At 47.6% G+C, this 24,566-nt stretch overlaps 1 protein-coding gene across 2 annotated transcripts in view; it reads left to right on the forward strand.

Moving 5' to 3' along the window:
- The window catches only part of atp2a3 (ATPase sarcoplasmic/endoplasmic reticulum Ca2+ transporting 3), a 49,627-nt gene that overhangs the window by 16,743 nt on the left and 8,318 nt on the right, over nucleotides 1-24,566 (forward strand). For both annotated transcript variants that reach the window (XM_031572405.2, XM_012822796.3), the window contains exons 5-16: nucleotides 40-178; nucleotides 6,376-6,456; nucleotides 6,756-6,841; nucleotides 7,603-8,067; nucleotides 14,827-14,915; nucleotides 16,240-16,342; nucleotides 18,970-19,101; nucleotides 20,778-20,894; nucleotides 21,289-21,507; nucleotides 21,803-22,138; nucleotides 23,438-23,658; nucleotides 24,172-24,374. In XM_031572405.2, the coding sequence (XP_031428265.1) occupies nucleotides 40-178; nucleotides 6,376-6,456; nucleotides 6,756-6,841; nucleotides 7,603-8,067; nucleotides 14,827-14,915; nucleotides 16,240-16,342; nucleotides 18,970-19,101; nucleotides 20,778-20,894; nucleotides 21,289-21,507; nucleotides 21,803-22,138; nucleotides 23,438-23,658; nucleotides 24,172-24,374 (2,191 nt within the window). The remainder of the gene's footprint in view (nucleotides 1-39; nucleotides 179-6,375; nucleotides 6,457-6,755; nucleotides 6,842-7,602; nucleotides 8,068-14,826; nucleotides 14,916-16,239; nucleotides 16,343-18,969; nucleotides 19,102-20,777; nucleotides 20,895-21,288; nucleotides 21,508-21,802; nucleotides 22,139-23,437; nucleotides 23,659-24,171; nucleotides 24,375-24,566) is intronic.

The following is a 24,566-nucleotide window of genomic DNA, read 5'->3' on the forward strand; positions in this document are numbered from 1 at the left end:
CCCGGTAAACAATACTTGTCCTTCCTTCCCCCACCACAGGAGAGGAATGCGGAGAACGCCATTGAAGCTCTGAAGGAATACGAGCCGGAGATGGGCAAAGTGTTCCGCATGAACAAGAAGGCCGTCCAGAACATCAAGGCCCGCGACATCGTCCCCGGGGACGTGGTGGAGGTGGCAGGTATGGTGGTAGACATGCAGTGGACACTAGTTCCCATGGACGGCGCGTCCTATAGCCTATAAATACTTGATGTAAATGGATGTCTAATGGGGACGTATAGCAGGAGTGAGCAGCCAGACCAGCAGGGCATGTGCATGTGCATGGAGTCGTTTAATGCGAGCGTTGACTAAATGCGCCCTCAAGGTGGGTGGGAAGAATGCAAATGGGAAATGATACCGTCTCTGGGCTTCTCCAATGTCTTCCAAGATGCACTCAAGCGTGTTATTATGCTTCCCTTCAAGTGATTTAATAGTTGTTGTTTGCGGCATCCATTTGTCATGTTGCTCATGCACACATCCGATGGGAGAGCCCATTTATGAGGGCATCACGGAGGGGGGGTGAGGCTGGCATCATTTTTGTTGTTGTCGGAAGACTTCAATGGAACATTAATTCTGAGTGGTCTCCCAACTTCTCTCTCTTTCTCGTCTCTTTTTTTTTTTTTTTTTTCTTCTTCTTCTTTCTACTTTGTTTCCACTCTGTCAACTCTGTCCAGTTTTTCAAGTGTTTTCACCAGCTGCCATCTTACACACATAAGGCCTCTCTCTCTCTCTCTCTCTCTCCTCCCCCCATCCATCCAGCTTGTTTGCTGCTTGTGCTCAGCCACTGACCACATGCTCAGGTGTTTGGGGGGAGCCCTCTGCCAGCAGGCCTGGCATCCTTGCAGGAATATCCCAGAGCGGGTTGCATAAGCGATGTGTACCCTGTCAACCCCCCCCTAGTCCGTGAGGTGCCAGCTCCGAGACGTGTTTGGTGTGTGGCATTCGGTGTTCTGCGTTCCGCCACGAGAAAAAAAAAAAAAAATGGCCTCTGCAAAGTGGCTGCGGTTTCACGCTGGATTTAGGGGCCCCCATTTAAATTTCCAGCTCCGCTCGCCTCCTGCTTTTCCATGCTGTCAGTCGCCCCAAAACCACCTGGACGTGGCTCCACGTCTGTCAGCCTCCCCGCGGCTCGCTCGCCCGCTTGTACACACACACACACACACACACACACGCTCCAACTCATGCTGTGAAACAGCCCATGTGTAGGCAAGCCTCATCTAAAAATAAACTTGTTGTTACTTCTGTGCATCTCTGTGTGTGTGTGTGTGTGAGAGAGAGACAGAGAGAGGGAGAGACACACACTCCCACAGAGCGATTGCACATTTGTGTGATGTGGACAGGGTCATGTCATCAAAGTAATTAGTGTTTGTTTCTGTAAACTTTGGCTCACTAATGATCTCTCTGCAGCGTGGTGAAGTGTGGAGGAAAGGATTTGTGCAAAGCAGCGAGGCAACAGGGAAAAAGGGGCAGCAAACGGCAGATTCCGTGAAGCAGACATGACAAAAAGAAAAAAACATCAGTGGACTCGTGCGTTGTAAAGGTGGAACAGGCTCTACCAGAAAGACTTCAGCTCATGCTTACCAGGAGAGGCATTTTGCCAGAGAGCTTGTTACTAGGCGATTGTTTGTTAGCGATGTGCCATGATTTCACTCTAAGGACCATGTCAGTACCATGACAAGCTGCATCACAAAAACTAGAGGAGATGCGTAGAGAAAGGGGAAAGTAAAAGATGAACGAGTGGTGGACAGAATAGTTAATGGGGAAGTGAAAATAATGCTGTTCATTTCACGACTGTATGTTTGTATATGAGGATGGCCTCATGACCGTACACAAAGGTGAGGGGGGAGAGAGAGAGAAGGTGTTACCTAGTCAGTTGTGTTACCTGACTCTGCGCGGAGGGGAAAACAAACCTCTCTTTGTTCTGCGACGCCTCCCCGGTCTGTGCTGGGGCAGGCCCACATTCCTGCCCCCGTGTTCAGCAGTACACTTACCAGTAAGAGCAGCAGCCGTGCCTAAACTTTATATATATACACACACACACACACACACACACACACACACACACACACACTCACCACCAGGCCGGGGATCAACATCAACATCTGGCCCACTCGCTACCCGATGCCGACTCGCCTTAGCTAGGTGTGAGTGTGTCACCAGCCAGATAAATCCCATCCCCGCATTGGTCTGGGCCTTCAGGCGTGTGTTTTAATTGAGTTGTGTGGCAGGAGGGTAGCCTGGTCCCTGCTGTGCACACGGGAGACGTGCACTACTAATTTCCCACGTGTGCTGGCACGTGCAAATTTACAATCCCCCAGAATCTCCCTGCTGTATTGTCCTCTACATCGGCAAGAGTAAGTGCCAGTGGTGTCTGCTGACGGCGGCCTTAGCGGTCAGTGTGCCAGGCCGGAGCGCACAGGGTTTTTCTGGAGAGTGGATGTTCACACTGCAAATCTGTCAGGGCTAGTGGAAATGGCTGGCACCCGTGCCACAGGAAGACTGTCTGCTGGTGATTTAGGGGATGCATTCGGAGGGCGACAGTGGAAGGGGCCTTTCCCAAATCCTTCCCCCTCCATCAACTCTTGAGTATGAGAGTGATGTTTGATGCCCGCCCAACAGTGCAGTTGGTTCATCTGCTTGACCTTGTCAGAAATGTAATGCACAAGGGAATTAAAGTGAACCAACGCCCTCTGATTTGCATTTAGCATCAAACGAGAACAATCTATTCGTCATGTTACGTCGTTACAAGTAAGAATATCAATGAGAGCTGTTGCATTTCATAATGCACTTGAAAACTTTTGCAATTAGTAGCTGAAGGATTTAAAAACTGATTTGGACTGTGGAATGTGTCGGTCACAGTAGATTGCATTTGCGCATCATGTGGCGTCTCATGCACAGAGGGGAATTATCTCCCCTTATCGCACTTCTGTTTCTTCACTCGCCTCAACGTTTGTTTGGTACTGCTTAGCAACAAGATAAGTCAGGCAGCAGTCCAAAAAAAAGAGGGTTTTAAAAAGAAAACACAAATTGTCAGTGTTGGGAGAGGAGAACTAAAGACGGAAAATGTAAATTTAGTCTCTCGGGGGGAGAAAAAAAATGCGAGAAGGCCAGAGCTGTACGGGCCAAACCTGGCCCCAACGAAATGGCAACCCAAACCGCCGTACAGTTTGTCCCTCCGCGTCATTCCCGTTTCCCAGCTCCTCGTTATGCAGCTTTTCCTGCGTCTCAGATTAGTAAGTGTTGATTCCGTTGGAACGTTTGCAGAGCAGAGGGCAGCAGCCACTTGATTTGTGGGGTTTTGGAAAAGGTTGCTTTTCGCCTCCTGAGTGGAGTTTACCAAGAGTAGGAATATATATATATATATATATATTTTTAAACCCCTGTGTCCAGCCTTCTCATTGTCACTTGTGCCAATGTTACGCCACGCTTGTGAATCCGGTCTACAGTGGAACTTTCCCTCCAATTATAAGATGGAAAACATCCACACACACACACACACACACACCCAACTCTACGCTACGTGGGTTTGAGGAACCGGCGGAGGGTTTATAGAAGGCCTGAGGAGGTGGAAACCTGTGGGAGAGTTTTGGGCCTGGGCTCCCTCGCACCCGCGCTGCCTGTTTCGGAATAGTCCGTCACGGTCATCCTCCACGTGGAGGGGTGCCCCCTCTCCTCGTGTGTGTGTGTGTGTGTGTGTGTGTGTGTGTGTGTGTGTGTGTGTGTGTGTGTGTGTGTGTGTGTGTGTGTCAGTGCTACTCGCTGAAGGTGTGCTGCCCTTAGGGTCCAGGAAAGGCTTTGTTTGCGATAGGGCTGAAATACAGCTCTGAATGAATCCGTGTAAACACTTCAAATACATTTAAATGTAAATGAAGGTTGAGATCATGCTGCTGCTGTTCTTGTACATTGTATATGCCAGACACCAGAACAATCTCTGTAGTTTCATGTTGTTAGGCAGCGTCTTGTGTAATCCCACTCATGCAGCAAGAGTGGCTTCCTTTGTGCCTTTTTAGTTTGCTTTGGTGCCGCGCTTGTAAAGGACATGGACCACCCCAAAGTTGGTGTGTCTTGACGCATTAGCATTTAGATGAGTTGTGTTCTAACAGTGATGGGGTGGGGGGCCACTTCCTGGAGGCGGGCTGCAACACTCCGTTGAGGAAGGGGGCACGAGGCGGCTGCCAAGGGAGGAGGAGGACGAGGAGGAGGAAGACCAGAGGTCCTTATCTGCTGCTGCGGCCTCCGCCTGCGCACACCCGACTCGGAGGGGACCTGACCAGGAGCGACGTGTGTGTGTGTGTGATAACTGTTTATAATGTGTGACTGTAGCTATTTTGGTAAAGCGAAACCGTGGTGTGCGGTAATAGATATGAGACGGGGGAGAGAAAAATAAATGAAGATAGAGAGAGAGCAAGAGAAAGACAAAGACAGAAAGGAGAGACTCCATCACTGAGTAAATGTGTTTGAAGAATGACTGGGGTAGAACCTTAAAAAGGTACACCACCATGAAAGAGAAGTTGAAGAAGCATATGCGAGTTAGCCTGCTAGTCTTGCAAAAGTGTTTACTATCCCCCTCCCACAGGGTCTCCAAGTCGACTGAATAGTCTCACCATGGCAAGTCGCTGTGCATGACCAGAAAGAATGGAGGGCAAAGCTCTATTGAAACTGCCCACCCTAGGGCATGTAATCAGTGAAGTGATCATGCCTTTTATTATTGGTGTCTTATTGGATGACCAGATTGAATAGGAGAAACGAAAGCTTCTTTTTTTTTTCAGACACTGAAGTTGCTGCAGGTCATCACTTTTAATCAGGTTGAACCAGTGTTTTGGGCTTTTATGCCTTTATTTGGACAGGACAGGGAAGATTTGTGGACAGGAAGCGAGGCGGAGAAGACGTGGGTAGAGGATCAGGAGCACGACAGCAGGCCAGATTTGAACCTGTGTCCCCGCGGGCCATGAAGCCCGTAAATGGGGGGGCTTATCGGCTTGCGCCACAGTGCCCCCCTCCAGAGCGCTTTTCTAATCGCCATATATGGGAAGTAGATGTACTGTCTAGCGGGTGCGTAATATGGCCGCCGCATTAATTGAGAGAATGAGCACGATTTTAAACATAAGCAACATTATGAGGTTGATCGTATAACTGTACGTGGCATGAAATGATTTTTTTTTTTTTGTATATGCATGCATATTTAAGATGTAGGATTATTAGTTGCAGGCAAGAATAGATTTGAATACAATACTAAATGTAGAGTAAATGCTACATATAGGCTTACAAGTATTGACTTTCATGCAAGTAGTAAAAGGTTGAGAGCTTTTCTCAAATTAGTGCTGTGGTGCGGGTCAAAGCTGTGGCAAACTGCACAAGGGGCAGTGGTGGGGATGTGAGAGTGGTTTTGCACCAAAGTGTGGTGGGGTAATTGTCACATTAGGGCATGGCAGGGTGGGTTGGTGTTGCAGTGATGTATGGTGGTATTGTAGTGTTATAAGATTTGCTGTTTTGGAACAGGTAGCCTAAATGTCACAAAATGGTACACAAAGGCAAAACCATGGTTGCAGGGAAGTGTTTTAATCCGTGGTTATGAATAGTTTCTTTCAGACTGCTGTATTTTCCCCCCCTCTCTAGGGGTAGGGAGGAAAAGCTGTGTGTGTGTGTGTGTGTGTGTGTGTGTGTGTGTGTGTGTGTGTGTGTGTGTGTGTGTGTGTGTGTGTGTGTGTGTGTGTGTGTGTGTGTGTGTGTGTGTGTGTGTGTGTGTGTGTGTGTGTGTGTGTGTGTGTGTGTGTGTGTTCCGGTGTCGAGCAAGAGATTGTTATTGATCAGGTCAGGGGGAAGGAAGGTGAGGTGGCGGTGACTCCATCATTGCTGTATCGAGCCCTCTTTGCAGTGTGCATGCCGTTCGCCTTTGAAGCGAAGTTAGGGATCTGTGTGACTGTAGTCGTCGTTCCCTGGCTCGGGGCTTTGTTTGCGCTGGGGGCGCTTCGATCTGTTGTTTACCTGGGGGGGGGTGGGCTCCGGCTGCCCCAGATGAGCAGTGCCGGATGGATGCCGAGAGCCGTGTTCCTTTCTCCCTCATTTCCTGCGTGATTAGAGCAGCAGTCTGCACCTACTATGGCCACAGGCGAGTGATTTACAGCAGCAGTCTGCGCCTACTATGGCCACAAGCAACCAGGAAACAAGAGTAGCTTAGCGCTACCCAAAGTAAACCTCCTGCCTTTAAGTAACCTTTGCTTTCTCTCTCTCTCTCTCTCTCTTGCTCTTTCATGTGCTTTTTCTGTCATGCTCTCTTTCTCTCTCCTAAATAAATATGCCTAGCTCACAATTTTCTTTTGTGGTGTTCTTTTGCTGTAGTTGGTGACAAGGTGCCAGCAGACATCAGGATCACCTCCATCAAGTCCACCACGCTGAGAGTGGACCAATCCATCCTTACAGGTACGGGCTCGCTCTAGGTATGCAGGTACGCCTGCACGGCATGTCCCTGAGGGCATCTCTGAAGGATTGTGTGTGTTAAAAAACAGTGTCTTGTTACAGGTTTTTGTCTTTGTGATGACCCTAATGATTTTGTGTTTTGAGGGCATGCCTCACTCAGGTGATTGCCTATCAAGAGAGAGCTAAACTCCGGTGGTCCTCCACCCAAAACCATTCATTGCATTTCATTTACGAGTGTTCCTAAGCACTGTGTTATCATGTCATGGCGAGCTTATTTAGTGTCTCTTTTTCCTTTTAATTAGGGGAGTCTGTGTCTGTGATCAAACACACTGACCCTGTGCCCGACCCCAGAGCTGTCAATCAAGACAAGAAGAACATGCTGTTTTCTGTGAGTTTTTTTTCTTTCTGTTTAGGGCCTAGTGGGTGGGGGTGGGGGGTTGCCAATGTTTCACTGTAGTCCATTCCCATACTCACAAGGAATGTAGATTTCCATCAGTCCCATGCAACGTGAACATGAGCATTGCTCTACAGCAACAGAGCCCTGTTATGAAATCACTTGGACGGAGAGTGCTGATCTTTAATGATTTCCCTTTTGTGCCAAGGGTTTTAATTTGAGAGATTAACATTTAAAAAAAAAAAAAAATTATTGAAAAAATGATTAACATTTTTAAATTACAAGGCATGTTAGAGTATTTTTTTTATTTTTAGATTTTCATTTTTAGATGTGTTTCTCCTGGGTGCCCCTAAAAAGAGTTTTGTGCAGAGTCAGGTGAAAATGATTTAGCCGTGTAACTTAATTTGCTAACTAAGCTTTTTCTGACCGCGGACCATGATCGCATTGTGTAGGGTCACATTTTCAGCGCTTTTTGTTTTTCTGGCGCAGGTCTAATTGCACTGGCGTGATGTGCCGTTTATAGTCCCCCTCATCACGTCCTGGCTCATTTAAGATGGACCCCCAGGGGGAACCCACTTAATGACATTATGTTCAGCCCTTCCACCCGAACAGATACATTTGTCTTGGAAAAGTTGCCCAGTGCTTTGATGTATTCTGTTTTTAGGACTGGCAGCCTGTGTGTTTGTGTGTGTGACTCAAGAGTGTGTGTTATTTATTTATTTGTTTGTGTGTGTGTCTGTCTGTGTGTACCACAGGGGACCAACATTGCGTCGGGTCGCGCCATCGGAGTGGTTGTCTCCACCGGCGTCGCCACGGAGATAGGCAAGATCCGCAACCAGATGGCGTCCACTGAGCAGGAGAAGACGCCACTGCAGCAGAAGCTGGACGAGTTCGGCCAGCAGCTCTCCAAGGTCATCTCGCTCATCTGTGTGGCCGTGTGGGTCATCAACATCGGTCACTTCGCCGACCCGGTCCACGGCGGCTCCTGGGTGCGCGGCGCCATCTACTACTTCAAGATAGCCGTGGCGCTGGCCGTGGCCGCCATCCCCGAGGGCCTGCCGGCCGTCATCACCACGTGCCTGGCGCTGGGCACGCGCCGCATGGCCAAGAAGAACGCCATCGTGCGCTCGCTGCCCTCCGTGGAGACGCTGGGCTGCACCTCCGTCATCTGCTCCGACAAGACGGGCACCCTCACCACCAACCAGATGTCCGTCTGCAGGGTGAGTGGGGGCGGGCGGGCGGGCTTTAAAGGGTAGTGAGTAACTTTCAAAGGTTTGCAGGAGAGTCCCCACTGACCAGTGTTGCTCCTAGAGTGGTGCTTCTGTGAGATGGCAAAAGGAGGTCAGAAGTTGCCTTCAAACCTTTCACAGCACTGCAGCTCTCATGGGAAAAATGGTGAAATCCAACTTTAAGACGTGTACCCAAACAGCACGACAGTTCTGTTTCTTGTTTTGCTGTTGACAGTAAATGTCATATAAACACATATGATCAGAAGGTTCTATGTAGTTCCTCCTTTTTTTCTTTTTTTAATAAACAAAACCGTACCGTAGCCATGGAGATTTATACTCCACCACAGTGCCTTCTGATTTCAACATCATCTGAAGACATCATGGTAACTTAGCACAGACTTCAAAGGCATACTATGCTTCTAAACCAGGGGTTCTCAAACTTTTGCAAGCTGGGCCCCCCCAAAGCTGGTTAGGGGTAGTTGGGGCCCCCCCATCCACCCGCGGCCCGCCGCCACCGCCCTCAACTACACCACCATATATAGATAGATAGATAGATAGTGTATTGTTATTGATAGGCCTGACATGTCAAGGTTAGGCTATTGTTATTGTTAGGCCCATACAGACAATTATTATAACTATTTATTTTTATTATTGTTATTATTATTATCAGTAATAGTAGGTATTATTATAATTAATGATTATCGACCAATTATTATTATTGTATTATTATTATTATCATAATAATAATAAGTGGTATTATTGCTATCATTAGGATACTGTTATTATTATGGGCCTCTTGTGATCTTTACAAAAAAAAGAATGACGAAAGAGGGGAGATGCTTAAGTCTACTGTCACTCTTCAGCTGCTCTTTCATGTCTAGTGACAGCTCATCTGCTGAGCAGAGAAATGGATCCCGAACTCAGGCGAATGAACGGTAGTCCTCTTTGAAATAGGACCCAAACTGATTTCTGATATTCGGCGTGATACAGTGTAATTTGACATAGGAGCTAAACTCAGCACAATACCTATCATTATTCTAAACGTGTTGCGTGGCCGGCAAAATCAGTGTTTCGGCAATTGTATGGGGTTTGCCAAGCTTAGAAATTCTATGAGCAACTACATAAGATGCTCCAGACACTGCTTGGAGATAGTGCTATGCTTGGACATGGTGGTTCGTTGTTGCTGGAGGCCATCACGTTTATGTTTAAAGAAGTCCACAGGCTTCTCTTTCTGACTTTTACGAATCAGAAACTTGTCCATGTTGTGTTTGTTTGCTGATACAGCGTATGAAGTTAATAAAGTTCTAATTTCAACGTCGTGTTCTTGTATGTGTGGTTGTGAACGACTTGCACACGAACAATGGATAAGGCTGTGCTAGGCAATGATTCCTAACCAAACGAACTGTACACAATGTAGACAGGGACAGCACAAAATAGTATTCAAGTGCTGGTGTTTTATTTGTTGCGGTGGATGATCAAAAAATGTAAAGGTAGGCTAGGTGTTAAGGAGAAAAGGGCTAGCTGTAGTTGGAAAAGGTAGCTAGCTAGGCTAGCTCTCGGGGCTACGAGCTTTTCTAAAAGATTGTGGAGCAAATTACTCCTTAGAATAGGCTACGAATAGACCTACTGCAAGTGCAGTAAGGTATTACTAAGGAAGGAGTGAGTCTTTAAAAATACTGTTTATAAAGCAATGAATATCTGAATGATAGAGGAAACAAGAGAAATTGCACAAACTCTGCAAAGTGTCGTCTCAGGGTGGGCGCTTACCTCCATGCCTGCGTTTTGTTTTTATACTCGGAAGCGGAGGTGCTACTCGCTATGAAATGATAATACTCCGTTTTGATTGGTGGATCAGGAGCAAAACAGTATTTGATTTGTTTGGGTCAGTCCAGCCCCTTGCATTTCGCTACTGAGGGAGCTTTCACTAACCAGTGACAGGTCGGCGGTTTTTTTTTTCTTTCTCCGTCTGTGACATCGCGCCCCCCCTGGAGAGTGTTCGCGCCCCCCCAGGGGGGCGCGCCCCCCACTTTGAGAACCACTGTTCTAAACAGTTGAGGTCAGTTTTATACTCACATATGGCTTTCTGTGAATCTCCCCCCCCCCCCACCCCTCTATGTCCCTCTCTCATATGTGCCAACTCCCACACACTGAACACCTTTGGGAGAAGGTTCAGTTTGATCCCGAGCCTTCCCTGTAGCTTAATCTTCAAACCACATCACTGTTTGATCCCAGGGAGTAGGCTCACTGTTTTGATGTGGTCTCTGGAACATGAACAGGTGGAATTTGGGGATTTAGGGAGCGGGGCGAGTTTGGGAGGGTGGGGGTCGCGGGGGGGCTGAGGGGAATGGAAACTCCCTGTGGTGCCGTAATGTTTACCGTCGTTACCGTTTGATACTGTGCCATGGGTGGCTAGCTGTGAAAACCCTTGCATGACGACACGGTTGCCGTGCACAAGTTGCTGTCTTTTTGGGCCCCCGTGCAGAAGGGCAGGACTGACACAGGCCAAAAAGACGATGCCATTTTAGAATGTCAAGCCTACCAAAATGCCACAGCTGGCGGAGTGGAGGTCCACTGAATTATAATTATAATTTTTTTTTTTAGCTGATAAACACAACAACAAATAAAAACACTCTCGAGACACACACACACACACGCATCCAACCATTTGTTTGCATACTGCTGTGTACTAGACTACATCTCATAGAAACCTATTTTGGCTTGGTCCTGAGAGGAGTGGAAGTTCTGTTTTGGCACCTGGGTCTGAGGTGTCTGCTGGCTGTTCCTGGGAAGTGCTGGTGTTTGTGTTGGCACCAGCTCTCCACTGGCAGATTCCACAGTCTCTCTCTCTCTCGCCCCTCTCTCTCGCCCCTCTCACCTCACCTCACCACTGAGGTCATATCTCACCACTCTGGCTTGTTGAGGCCTCACCCACACAAGCCAAAATCAGACCATTGTCCTCACCAGGGAACTCCTGCCTTCCGCCCGGGCCAAACAAAGGCGCTGTCGTCAGTGCCATGGAGAAGGTATCCTCAGACGGCCCTTTCCTTCACCCCAGGCTGTCGAAGGTGTTGTGCAATGAGTGTGTGTGCCATCTTCACCAGAACTCTGCTTGCCTTTTGACTCCTGCTCCTCAAGCCGTGTCCAGGCACGACTGGTAGACAGTTCTCGTAGTATTTAGTCATATTTCCCAGATGTTTCCACTGGGTTTTTCTTAAGGCTCTCTCCCTCTCTCGTTCTCTGTGTCTATCTCACACACACTGGCAAATGCAACCTTTTTTTGTGTGTGTGTGTTTTAAGAACAGGTTGACCTGTGTCATTCACAGTTTGAAATGACTTGGGGCAATATTTGTGTTTTATAAGCACTACCACACTAATGCCTGAAAGCCCGCGCATCTGTTTTTGTGCTTGTTTTAATAGGGGGTGCTTCAGAAAGACCTGTGGTAGCTCAGACCCACAGTTCTCTATTTTCTGTCACTTGGCCACTTCCTGTGCATTTCACACTGTGTGTGTATGTGTGTGTGTTTCCTGCCAAGAGGGTGTCGTTCTCTCTCACTCTCTCTCTCTCTCGCTGATGACGCGAGTTGAAGCCTGTGGCTTTGGTCCTGTTCGACTGCAGGGAGTTCCCTCCCGCAAGGCCTGCTTAATCTCCCCACTTGCCATCTGAACCTTCCGGAAAGAGCATGGCTCTCGGGTAAATATTTACCCTCCACGTCCGATGTCCTCCCAGCCCCAAACTGCTGCAGAGCCAGTGTCTGATTAAGAGAGCGCCGAATGAGTCGGTCACCGTAACAACATCCCAGCCCCTCTATTATATCTCAGCACACCAGTCTCGGAATGTCTCAAAATGGCGGCAGTGTTTTTATGTCATTAGATATTATTATTATTATTATTATTATTATTATTATTACGTCCATTCATTCATGTATGTGTTTGCCATTTTGGTGGTGTTATGCCTTTTAAGAGGAAATGTTGCAGTCTGTGACATTGATCTGCCACAGATGCTTTTCCTGACCTGATGTCACACTTACCAGGCTAGAGTTTGAGCTGCCTGTGACTGTGATGCAGACTCTGTGTGTGTGTGTGTGTGAAGTTGTTTGCAGGTTTCCTGTGGGTTTGCGTTTAGAAGCTTTTCTAGGCTTTTCCACAGCTCTGGTGTTTGAGGTCTTTGTGGTGCGGCGTTCCAATATCTCCCTTCTCCGTCTTCCTGACCGGCACAGCCGGGCGCCCGCTAACCCCCCTCTGCCTGCCTCTCCGCCTGCCATCGGTCTTGTTTCCCGCCAAGTATTTTTCATCTCTTCTCTCCTCTTCCCACTCCGCTGGCAGCGCCCACGCCATTGTGAGGGGCACTTTCAGGAAGACACAGCGGCCTATTGTCCTCAGCCAAGAGGAGAGAAGGGTAGAGAGACATCAAGAGCAGGATCTGGACACCGTAGGGACAAGGCAGTGTCGGCGAGATGGCAGGAGAAGGAGGGACCCGTGTGTGTGTGTGTGTGTGTGTGTGTGTGTGTGTGTGTTTGTGTACATTTGTGTTAATGCGTGATGGAGCAACAACATTTTGTCTTGCTGCCAGAACCTGGGAAAAGCCCTGAGGGCTACACACAGGCCAAGGCCAATCGGATTGGACTGCTAATGACTTCATAGCACCTCATGCTAACAGGCATACTCACTGTATCCTGTTTCCATGGTGACCCCCCCCCCCCCCCTCCCCCAAGCCACATGGCTCCAGATATGGCCAGATTGATGGCCACACAACGCTCCAATGTGACCATTTTTATTCATTTTTTAACTCCGTATTGAAAGAATAATGACCCAAGGGCTGAAGAATGTTCCCCTTTTGAGTCAGTGGCGATGTGTAGCGCATGACTGGCAGTTGAGCGTGTTCTGGGATCGGTCCGTTTGGATGGCCCTCGGAAGGGGATTTGAGCGGCCCTGCGCGACGGCATGTTTGTGTCCTCAGATGACCGACGGCCCAGTATGGAGATTAAGAGTTCCTGGTCTGTCAAACGCTCACCACACACTTCTTGGTTGAATTCTTCTTCTTTGCTTCTTTCAGGTCATGTTTTCCATTTCGTTCTCGATAAATAAATGGGCTGGTTCCATCCATTCTGATCAAGTCAGAAAGGGATTTCAGGCCGACGCAGAAATGGATGCGTGTAGGGTGATGAGGGTCTTGCATGGATCATTTCCCAGAAATGGGTTTATATGAAAACACATCAGGGTGGGACAGAACCTAGTAAACAGCTGCTTCATTAATTCTCCAATCAGCCCTTTTTCTTTGAGATGCACATTTAAGGCAAGGTGATTTATGTGTGTGTGTGCACGTGTGGTTGTGCGTGCGTGCGTGTGTGTGTTTGTGTGTGTGTGTGTGTGTGTGTGTGTCCTACTCTGACCCCTCTGCATTAGTGTCCATTAAACCTCCCTCCTCAAGCGTAAGTTTGCTGCGATTTTAGCAGGCCCATAAAAATGAGACTGTAATGGGCATTACAGAGTCGAGACGTGAATACTGATGCAGTCTCTGCTCTGCAGAAGACTGCAGTCCTGAAAGTATCTGTGAAATGCCCCCCTCCTCAAATTACCTTTGATCAGATCCATTCCATCTGCACCATCCTCCTCCTCCTCCTCCTCCTCCTCAGCTCTGTAGCCAGCAGAGAGGGCCGTGAGGTGAACTGGACTGGACTGGTTCAACTGGATCTGCGAGCCTCCTGCTACCTCTCCGCTGCTGAGTCCTGGAGATCAATATACAGCCCAGTAGACCTAGTCAGGGCCCCCCATGCTGTTGATGAGACGACCCTCCTGGAGACAGGTGCCTCTCTGCCCTCCTCCTCTCCCCTGGGCTGAGGGACCAATCAGAGCCCCTCATTTGCAGGTCCTACTCCTGGTCTTTTTCCTGTGTGTGTGTGCCTGTGTGTTTGTGTGTGTGTGTGTGTCCTAATGCCATGCCTTCATTGTGTGTGTGTGTGTGTTTGTCACGGTATTACTTCATGCCTGGCCTCCCTTTAAAAAAAAGAAAAGAAAAAGTGAAATGTTCCGCGACAGTCCCGAGTAAAGGAAGCCGACTCAAGGCCAGGGGTAGTCACCCTGTTAGCTTGACTCCGCTCTGCATTTCCAGAGTCCTTGCCTTGCTGTAATTTGATGTGAAGTGACCAAGGTCACAGGAGCTGGGCAGTGGGAGCCGTGTGTGTGTGTGTGTGTGTGTTTGACTGCAGTGAGTCGGGCACTAGAGACCGGAAAGAGGTCTGGCCAGGTCAGTAAACAGAGAGACTTTAAATCACCACACTGCGCACACACTCATATACACACACTGGAAAAAGCCCTGGTGACATCATGTGCACATTGATTGGTTGGGCCAGGCAGGGAAACCCCTGTTTCTGGTTAGGTAGAGCCAGAAGTCCACCTTTTTTTCTTTTTCTTCTTCTCTTTCATTTCCTTTTTTCTTTCCCATGTTATTAATGGCCCACTGAGACCTCTGTCTCTCTGTTTTTCTCTTTTCTCCGTCCCCCCCCCCCCCCCATCTCTCCGTCCCCCCCCCCACCCTTTGCTCTCAACTGTAGGCATGGAAACACATGCCGTCACATGAGATGACATGTCAGTCATAGTATGCCATGTCCAAATGTTTGGATATGTCACTGCTGTACATAAACCAACCATGTTGATAATTTATCTGGAGTTACAAGTTTGTTTAAAAGCTAAACATAACAGTTTTTCCAATGGAATCTTTCTTTTTCTCTCCCCCCCCCCACACACACACAGATGTTTGTTGTGGAACAGGCCGAGGGTTCCAGCTGTTCCCTCCACGACTTCTCCATCACTGGTTCCACTTACGCTCCCGAAGGACAAGTGTGAGTTGTTGTTGTTGCAGTTGAACCCCTGTCCACGTCTGAAATGTATCAACAAACAATAACCTGCCTATGTAGACAGCTTGGTCTTCATTTACCCAAACAGCACACTGGTGCATCAGGAGAACATGTTTTAGCATACAGTGGCCATGCTTATCTTTTTGTTTGTTTGTTTGTTTGTTTTAGAACAGACTCCAACTAGCTAAGACATTTTATCAGTCTATGATAGATACTCTTTGTGTTTTAAGTAATAACTGTCATAAATGTGTATGGATTGTGGTCTAGGGCTCTGTTCTCATGGCTGTGTCCTGTAAGGGATTTGAGGGTTGGGTATAGGGGGGGGACGGGGGGGGGACGATGGAAAAGCTCCACTCCCAGGGTTTTCCTATAAATGTTCAAGCCCAAACCTCTATTCATCACCTAATTCCATTCCATGTCATTCAGACGCCTTCTTTGGAGAGTTCCTCCATGTTCAAAGTCACTAACCATCAAAGATTTACTGTGCTCTGCTCTGTGTACTGTTTTTTTTATGAAGAGTTATTCCAAACAGTTAAAAAAAAAAAAAAAACAGGAATATTCTTCCTCTGAGCTAAAAATGGATTCAGAAATGAATTACCCTGTACTTGTGAGGTAACATTTTGGCACATGTGCCGGGATTGGTCTCTCACATACTGGAGTAAGTATGCCACATGCACACTGAGCTATAATCTAGTTAGAATAGGTTGTGTTTAGTACCTAAAAGCTTTAGCAAAAAGGCCCCAGTTTTGCAGAATCAGAGTGCACACTCCACTCTTAGAAGAGTCACAGGCAGCCTGAGATTCACACTGTCATCACATTCTAGCGAGCTCACTTCCTTTTTTTTTTTTTTAGCTTGTAATGCTGTCTTTGTCCCTAAAAAGTCTGTTTTAGAAACAGTCTCAGATGTGAGTTATCCAGTTACAAGTAATGGGTGGCTTTAAGGATTGTAGTGTGAGGCAGATATTGCCTTGTAAATATTTGTGTCTCAGTGTAAGCATGGGGCTAAGGTCTCATTAGAGGTTTTGGTATAGAGTGTCTATGGAAAGGATTTGGCGTAGCGTATATTGTAAACATATTGATGAGCGTAACGGCCTGGTGACACATGAGCCGTCCACTTAAGGTGCAGGGGGTTGGATACTATGACTTGGTTTAGGGTGGGTTGTAAATGTATACAAGAGGGGCTAGCTATGTGTGTATGTAGTGCAGTTGGCACGGTTGATTGTGTTTTGTGTAGAGGGTTATGGTTTGGGGTGCATTTCTCACTTTCTCTCGCCCCCCCCCCATCTGTCTTTCTTCTCTGTTCTCTCAGGCTCAAAGGGAATAAGGCAGTGCAGTGTGGGGACTATGATGGGCTGCTGGAGCTGGCTACAATCTGCTCCATGTGCAACGACTCTTCCCTGGACTACAACGAGGTACTGACGTGTGTGGGTGTGTGTGTGGGGGTGTGGGTGGGTGTGTGGGTGGGTGTGTGGGTGGGTGGATGCATGCTTCTGTGTTGTACTTAACCTGAGCCGTTTTATCACTGTATTTAATGCCATGCTTCTACCAGTCATTAAGTGAGCCCCCCCCCCCCACACACACACACACCATTTGCCACCCCTTGCTGTCTTCTCTGTGGCCCTGTAGAGTTGAAAGCACTGATGGGCAGCTCTGACTGTTCTGCAGTGGTTGGTAGCTCCTCTAAGTGATGATCACAGTCGTTCTGTGAGCCCACATGGAGAGCTCTGGACAGCTGCACCCTCCATTTGCACAGTGATGCATGAGGTGGAGCTGTATGCACAGCAATAAAATCGATGTGTAATGAGTAACGGGAAGAAGCATTAAAAAGAATATAAACTGAAAGCCTTTATTGTCATTGTATAGCTTTGCATACAACACTATTTGGGCTATGGAATAGATGTGAGCATCAAGAACATGCGGCCACTCTATTGCCGTGGATAGTATTGTAGAGTGACATGTTTGCTTAAGGTTTTATTTAAATTTGTAATGGGATATTCCACTAAAAAGGATTTCACATGGACACGTTCCAGCAATTACAGACTTCTAAACCTCTCACTAAAGTATTGACTCTGGATAAATTGTGAGGTGCATTCAATCAACATTTACATCAGGGTGAAGCTAAATGGATATAATGAAGAGGCCTTCATGTTAATCTGTAGTGGCCAGTTCCACTGAAGTCCTGGTGCCTTTGCCATGACATAATAAAGCATCACTGTCTGGTAGAAAGAGATGTAGATGCTTTTGAAAGGTGTTGCTTGAGATTGCATCAGCAACAGGCAACCTGGGATGTTCAGCTCTTGTCTGGTTTGGTGTGTTTAGGATCAGCCCAGAAGACATTGCTTACACCCTGGTTTTGCTCTGATCTTTTATAGTGGAAGTATTCAAACTCCCCTCTGAACTCTTGTTTCCTCATCATTAAGTCTACGCATGTGGTCAGACACGTTCATGTTGAAGTGGATGAGAGAGGAGGGGAACGGGGACATGTCAATCATGATTACAAATGCAATGCTGTTTTATTCTTTGCTATTTCAGTATAATGTAAATACAGATTTGAGTTCGGAGTCCTTGAATGAAATGACTAATCCCTAGGGTTTTGTTTCATGGCTCTGTATGTCAGTGAAGCTAATTAAAAGATCTTGTATCATATTATTAAACACTGAACTGATTAGCACATGTTGTGTGGTTAAGGCTAACATGTTGTCACTTCATTTGCCTTCTTTGATTCATGTGATTCTTAGTACAGACAGACTTAAGGGTCATGTGACTTGCAAGATGAGATCAGATCATGTATTGTATTGCCAAGTGTAATCAATTCTGCCCGTAGTGTCACTGTTTGTATAATCAGATGATGGAGTACAGGCATGTTTCTTCCTTTAAAGTAAGAGACAGTAGAATCATCATTTGATAAAGGATATAGCTGCACAAAATATGTGAGCCGTTTTGTTTGTGTGTGGTTTGTGTGTACATATATTTGCACGGACCATCTATTATAAATTCATGCACTCAGACTTTAATACCTCTGCACCTTCCTGCTCGCATCTGATCAGAATACATGAACATGTGCTCTTCTCTTGTTTTAGTATCTTTTCTCACTTCCTTGTTATCACCATGGTATCACAGTCACTATGCTCTGTGGTTGTTAGGGGGAAAGCAAGAATAGCACAGGTTGGTCTAGTTCTGTACATAGGAACCCCAGATACAAGCATTTAATGTTTTCATCACGACACATTAATGCATTTCATTTTGAGCTTATTTATATACCACCAAAAGGCCCTGTTGTAAATGGTTCACCAAGTGTGGTTGTATTAGAGACCATTTCACATGATTCACTTTGAGAAATTATTCACTGTGTTTTGGGCGCTTCATCAAAGCAAACCTGCGGGTTCGACTGCCTTTTAAATACTGCCATAGTGGAAAGAAAAGTAGAGTTGTGCAAACCACGTGGACCCGCCACGAGTCTCTCTTTCCCGGCAGGCAGAGAAGGGGTTTAGCCCAAAACTACAGCCCCACCGAGTCATGGCAATGCATCACCGTAACGGTTTCCACTGGAAAGACGTTTTGTTTTTGGACGTACCACACTCGACTCTTGTTTTGGAGATGGAGTGATGTTACTGGACATGGTTTTTAACTTTGCCTCGAAGAAAAGCAGGTTGGCTTGAAGGAAAAGTGTAAGCCAGCGGTCATGGGACGGGCTCTCTGCTCCCTGTGTCATGAGCACATGATTTTGTATTTAAAAAAAAAAACCTTTCTTTACCATTTCTTTAATGTGAGATATTTTTGATCAGATGCAACAAAGCCATTGTGTTTTTTAAACTAAGGTTAATTGAATGCAGTGCAATCCCCCATAATCATTTATGTAACACGAACTGCTGAGTGATGCATCCTCCAAGAAGAAGCCTCTGCCCACACACTGTTTAAAATTCTCAAAGTAAATGTTCGGTATATGCCACTTTCCAGTCTCTACAGAGGCTACTATGGTGTCTGTACAGATGCTTCCTTTCTTGCGTGTGTTCACTGCTCTGCTTCTGATGTGTTCCAGGCCAAGGGTGTGTACGAGAAGGTCGGCGAGGCCACGGAGACGGCGCTGACCACCTTGGTGGAGAAGATGAACGTGTTCAAAACCGACGTGTCCGGCCTCAGCAAGGTGGAGAGAGCGGGAGCGTGCAACTCGGTAAGGAGGGGTTTGATGATGGACGGCGTCGGTGCCACGGAGACTGGCGGGGCTCAGCTGGAAGAGCGCGCAGCTGACAGAAATGCTGGATCATTTGAGCGATAGTCGCAGGGGGAAGAGATGGAAAGGGAGGGCGACGTCTTCCCTTCCTCCTCGTATATCAAATAAGGAGTTTATGGCTCCCGTGACGCATTAGTGCCAGTGAGAGCGAGGGCGCGTGCGACGCCAGAGCTTTTTAAGAGTCTTTGGTGCAAGTTAACGGTTCCAAAATAACAGCAATATCTTAACATACTGTCAGGGCACGTTCTCTTTATTCTCTTCACAGGGACTCCCGACTGTAAATAACGGTGGGAGAGCGAAGAGAGTGAGTTGAAGGTTCAGGAGTTAATGACCAGCCGTTTTGTGTGTTTTCCACTGAGAACCCAACCCCGTAGAAGGACACTTCAATCCCCACCGCATTAATGGCTAGAAAAAAGCGCTTTAGCGTCACAAGTTCCCAGGGGCAAAGGATAATATTTAGATAAGCCATGAGTTTATGAAGAGGTTAGCTAAACTTTCCGTCAGCCTTCCAGGCTTTCAGCGACTTGGAACGAAAAGGGGGGTAGGGAGACAAATCCAGGATTTGCTTTTTATTTGAATACATTTGAGGACGAGTTCCGAGTGTCATAATGTGTATGTGTGAGACGACTTCAGACAGTCCCTCAGCTCCAAGGCTGGCCTGCTCTTAACATCTCCAAACGGAAGGAGCAGGCATTTAACCGAAATAATAGCTTCATAAGCTCAGCGTCTGGGCATCCATCAAGTGCCTGCTGCAGCAGTGCACGTCGTCTGTTCATGTCAAAACCGTCTCGTCCTGGAGGGGATGGGGGGCGATGGTGGGGGGAGAGCGTACCCTGTTTACCAGACACCTCTGTCTGGTGTCTGGCCTGAACGCAATCACTCGCTCAGTCAGCGCCTCCCTGGATGCAGGTGTCACCTAGTGGCCTGTCAGGGAACTGGCAGACACACTGCTCAGTCCCATTCAGACATAATCACAAAGCACAGGTTGTTTTTATGAATGAAGCATTTGCTTTGCATTGCCTTGGTGTAAATAATAGATACAATAGATCAAATATAAATATGACGTAGTTTAATATATGTTCACTATCCCTCTACTGGTTCAGAAAGGGGGATTTGTTGTAGATTTATTGTAGATATGACTGTGGGGTTTTTGTGCACGTGTCAAAAGCCAACAAGTCGGAGGTTTGCTAGCTGCCGCCTCATTTCTGCTGTCTGTTGCGCAGAGCCTGGGGTTGAGTCGGGGCAGGCGCCAACCTGATGAAAACATTAAAGCCGGCGAGGCTTCAGAATCCTTCTGCACAGTAGTGAGGCGCCTGTCACACTCAACCAGCCAAGAGCCCTCACCAGACACCTGGACCTGACAGGTGGCCTGGAATATGCCCGACTGAAATGATCTCCCCCGAGCAGCTGAGACCGACAGCCTCGCCTTCAGCGTGCTCACCAGGCACCTTTTTAACTGTGTGTGTGTCTGTGTGTGTGTGTGTATCTCTCTCTCTCTCTCTGCTTGTGTCGGTCTGTCTCTCCCTATGTTCCTCTTTCTGTCTCTATGGCTGTACGTCGGTCAGTCTCTCATGATCTCACCGTGTCTGTGTCTCTGTCGTCTCTCCTCCCTGTAGGTGATCAGGCAGCTGATGAAGAAGGAGTTCACTCTGGAGTTCTCCCGCGACCGCAAGTCCATGTCCGTGTACTGCAACCCCACTAAAGCTGGTTCTCAGAGCAAGATGTTTGTGAAGGTAGCTAGGAAGATCTTTGCCATCGCCTTTCAATATAAAATACGTTCAAACCGCTCTATTCAAGTAACATCATCCTCCCTTCCGGCTCAGCCGGCTCAGGCTTTCTGTATAGCACTGAGTAAATATGTTTAACCCATGAACACATGAACCCATGCGATTTGTATTAAAACATGAATGCATGGGGGGCACTGTGGCGCGAACCAATAAGCCCCCCATTTACGGGTTACAATGCCCTCGGGGACACGATTCCGGCCTGCTGTCGTTTCCCGATCCTCTCCCTGCCTCTTCACTCCTCCTCACTTCCTGTCCAAAATACTTAACTGTCCTATCCAAATAAAGGCTAAAAAAAAACATGAATGCATTCTCTGACCTGGTCTCTGTTCTGTATCATCAGGGTGCTCCAGAGGGAGTCGTTGAGAGGTGCCAGTATGTGCGTGTTGGCACGGCGAAGGTGCCTCTGACCCTGCCCCTGAAGGAGAAGCTGATGGAGACCATCCGTGAAATGGGCACGGGCCGGGACACCCTGCGCTGCCTGGCGCTGGCCACCCGCGACTCGCCACCTCGCAAGGAGGACATGGACCTGGAGACCGCCACCAAGTTCTCCCAGTATGAGGTCAGAGAGGAGGGGTGGGCTAATGTTTGCGCTTGTGGCTGTCTCCTAGCATTTGGATAGCTGGCTGCCCATCGCATAAATGTCTGACATTTACAGAAGATGGGTTCAGGGTTTACTGGGATTCTGACCTGTGTTTGTTTGTGCATGACGGGTTTGTAGTTCAGGGAAAGATGGCGTAGTAGGTAACTGAATGAGTACTGTTCGGTATTCTGCCTTTTAAAAACCTGCCTTTTATCATTGGAAAATGTTTTCTCCATGTGTGTCCAATGACTAAAATGTGTGTGTTTTTAATCAGTCGGAGCTGACGTTCGTGGGCTGCGTTGGAATGCTGGACCCTCCCAGGAAGGAAGTGATCGGCTCAATTAAGCTGTGCGCCGAGGCAGGCATCCGCGTCATCATGATCACCGGCGACAACAAGGGCACGGCGGTGGCAATCTGCCGACGCATCGGCATCTTCGGCGAGGATGAGGATGTGAGTAGCAAGGCCTACACGGGCCGCGAGTTCGACGACCTGCCGCCCGAGGCCCAGAGGGATGCGGTAAAGCGTGCCCGATGCTTCGCCCGCGTTGAGCCGGCGCACAAGTCCAAGATCGTCGGCTATCTGCAGTCTTTCGACGAGATCACTGCCATGGTGAGTAGACAGAGGCACACGCGTGTTTCACTTCACATGTTTGGATGAAAACCTATTATTATTATTATTATTATAATTATTAATAATGTGTCTTTCTTCTGACTCACCCAAACTTACTACACATAAACGGGTATGATGTCTATAAAGCACATGCTTTTCAACAGCTTTATTGTTTCATATGTGATCCAGCTCTCCAATTAATTTCATAAAAAAATATATATACATGTATATATATATATTTGACCATAAAAATTCAAGGTCATTGTAAAATTGTGGTAAAATGCCATTACTTAAACTGAGTGAAATTGCTTTCTTTGAAATGTTGAGTTTCATTTCTTCGACCGTTCATTTACTTCACACTAAAACCTTTTTTGCTTTCAAGTTTGATTGGACCCAAGCCTTTTGGAACTCCTTACCCTCCAGCATAGTAAACCATTTTCAAAATATTAAAATATTTTCAGTCATTCTTTTTTTTTTTTTTTGCTTCAAGCTAATTAAATCGATACTCTTTCACAATTGGATGTGTCTGTCCCAATCATCATATCATTACACCCGTAGTTTTTAATTGTGGAAAGGCTTTCCTCTTGGGCCATAGACGGCATAACTAGAAGCAGTAGATTATGCAGACGAAAGACCGTGAACCCACGCGTTCATTCCATAATTGCATATACGTCTGATATGGTGCATTGCGTAAGTAGTGAACTTGTCTGACTGAAGTCTGGGCTTCATATTCCCCTGTCTGTACATCTTGCCGGCTCTCGGTCCCTGTAGTCTGCCAGAGCCCAGACACGCACCCCCTCCCCTCCCCTCCCCTCCCCTCCGGCAGGTATCAGACTGTGTCATCTTTGGTCCCGCATGGCTGCCTCGCACGCTCCCCCTCCCTCTCCCCTCACTTCCACTGTCTGGGAACAGCAGTCTCACTCAGATGTCTGCATCCATGTCAGACGTTCCACATAGACACAACATAGACCCCCCCACCCCCATATCTCTGTGATTCTGTTCAGAAGCAGCAGTGTGTTATTTCTCAGCTCTGTGCTCAACCCACACACACACAGCGCACTGTTAATCCCAAATGAGTTTTGTGTGTGTGTGTGTTTGACCAATAATGGAAACTATCCTCCTCAAAGCTGTTCTGTCGCTGGGCAAATGCTTTTGTTGTCCGCTGGCCTCTTGTGCAACAAGAGGGGTTCGAGACATATTTCGATTCTCCATTATGAAACCTATTGCAACAAGTAGAGCGAGAGAGCTGGTTGTAGAGGGACGGCTGTTGCTGACGATTGTCCCCCCCCCCTTCCTCAGACTGGTGATGGTGTGAACGACGCCCCAGCTTTGAAGAAGGCCGAGATCGGCATCGCCATGGGCTCTGGCACGGCCGTGGCCAAGTCGGCCTCCGAGATGGTGCTGTCGGACGACAACTTCTCCACCATCGTGGCCGCCGTGGAGGAGGGCAGGGCCATCTACAACAACATGAAGCAGTTCATCCGCTACCTCATCTCCTCCAACGTGGGAGAGGTCGTCTGGTGAGAACCGCGCTCCTGTTTCCTTTATCAGGGGTCAGTCGAGTGGGGACCTGTAAATGTCCAAATTAGTGTAGTCTGTGTTTTTGCAGATGGGCAGTTTGCAAACTGAAAGAACTCTGGAGAGAATGTGGAGGAAAGGTCACATTTAATTGGGAGCAATCGGAGAGAGGGTTTCTTTTGAGACCAACTCTCCACCTCACGTCCTCTGTTCGCGCCCTCTGACTCAGACATTCTGGAAGGTTTTTAAAAGTTAATAAATAAATAAATAAATGAATTCGCATCATGAGCCAGTCAGGGTCAGGCCGTAAATCGATCAGCTATGATTGGGGTCAGCGGTTTTCACAAAATCGTGATTGTTGCAAAGATGCAGCAAAGTGTGTGTGTGTGTGTGTGTGTGTGTGTGTGCTTGTGCACGACCATGCTGGTGCATGGATGCATACTGACTATCAAATATATCTACACATTCTGACGACCGTGTGTGTGTGTGTGTGTGTCTTTACCCTCCTTCCACAGCATCTTCTTGACTGCCATCCTGGGTCTGCCTGAGGCCCTGATCCCAGTGCAGTTGCTGTGGGTGAACCTGGTGACGGACGGCCTCCCTGCCACCGCCCTGGGCTTCAACCCCCCCGACCTGGACATCATGGACAAACCTCCCCGCAACCCCAAAGAGCCCCTCATCTCTGGCTGGCTCTTCTTCAGATACCTGGCCATCGGTGGTGGGTACACACACACACACACACACACACACACACACACACACACACACGTTGTTCGGTCTCTGTCATTCCCCAGAAATGCCTCTGAAAATGACTACAGTTGATGCTAATACTAGGTCGCTATGTATAGGTTATGACTCATCAGGAAATGATAGCCATGGCTGGTTGATGATTGGCTGATGTGTGGGTTGA

Source organism: Clupea harengus, chromosome 8 (genome assembly GCF_900700415.2).
Source record: "Clupea harengus chromosome 8, Ch_v2.0.2, whole genome shotgun sequence".
In the NCBI taxonomy this organism is placed as follows: domain Eukaryota; kingdom Metazoa; phylum Chordata; class Actinopteri; order Clupeiformes; family Clupeidae; genus Clupea; species Clupea harengus.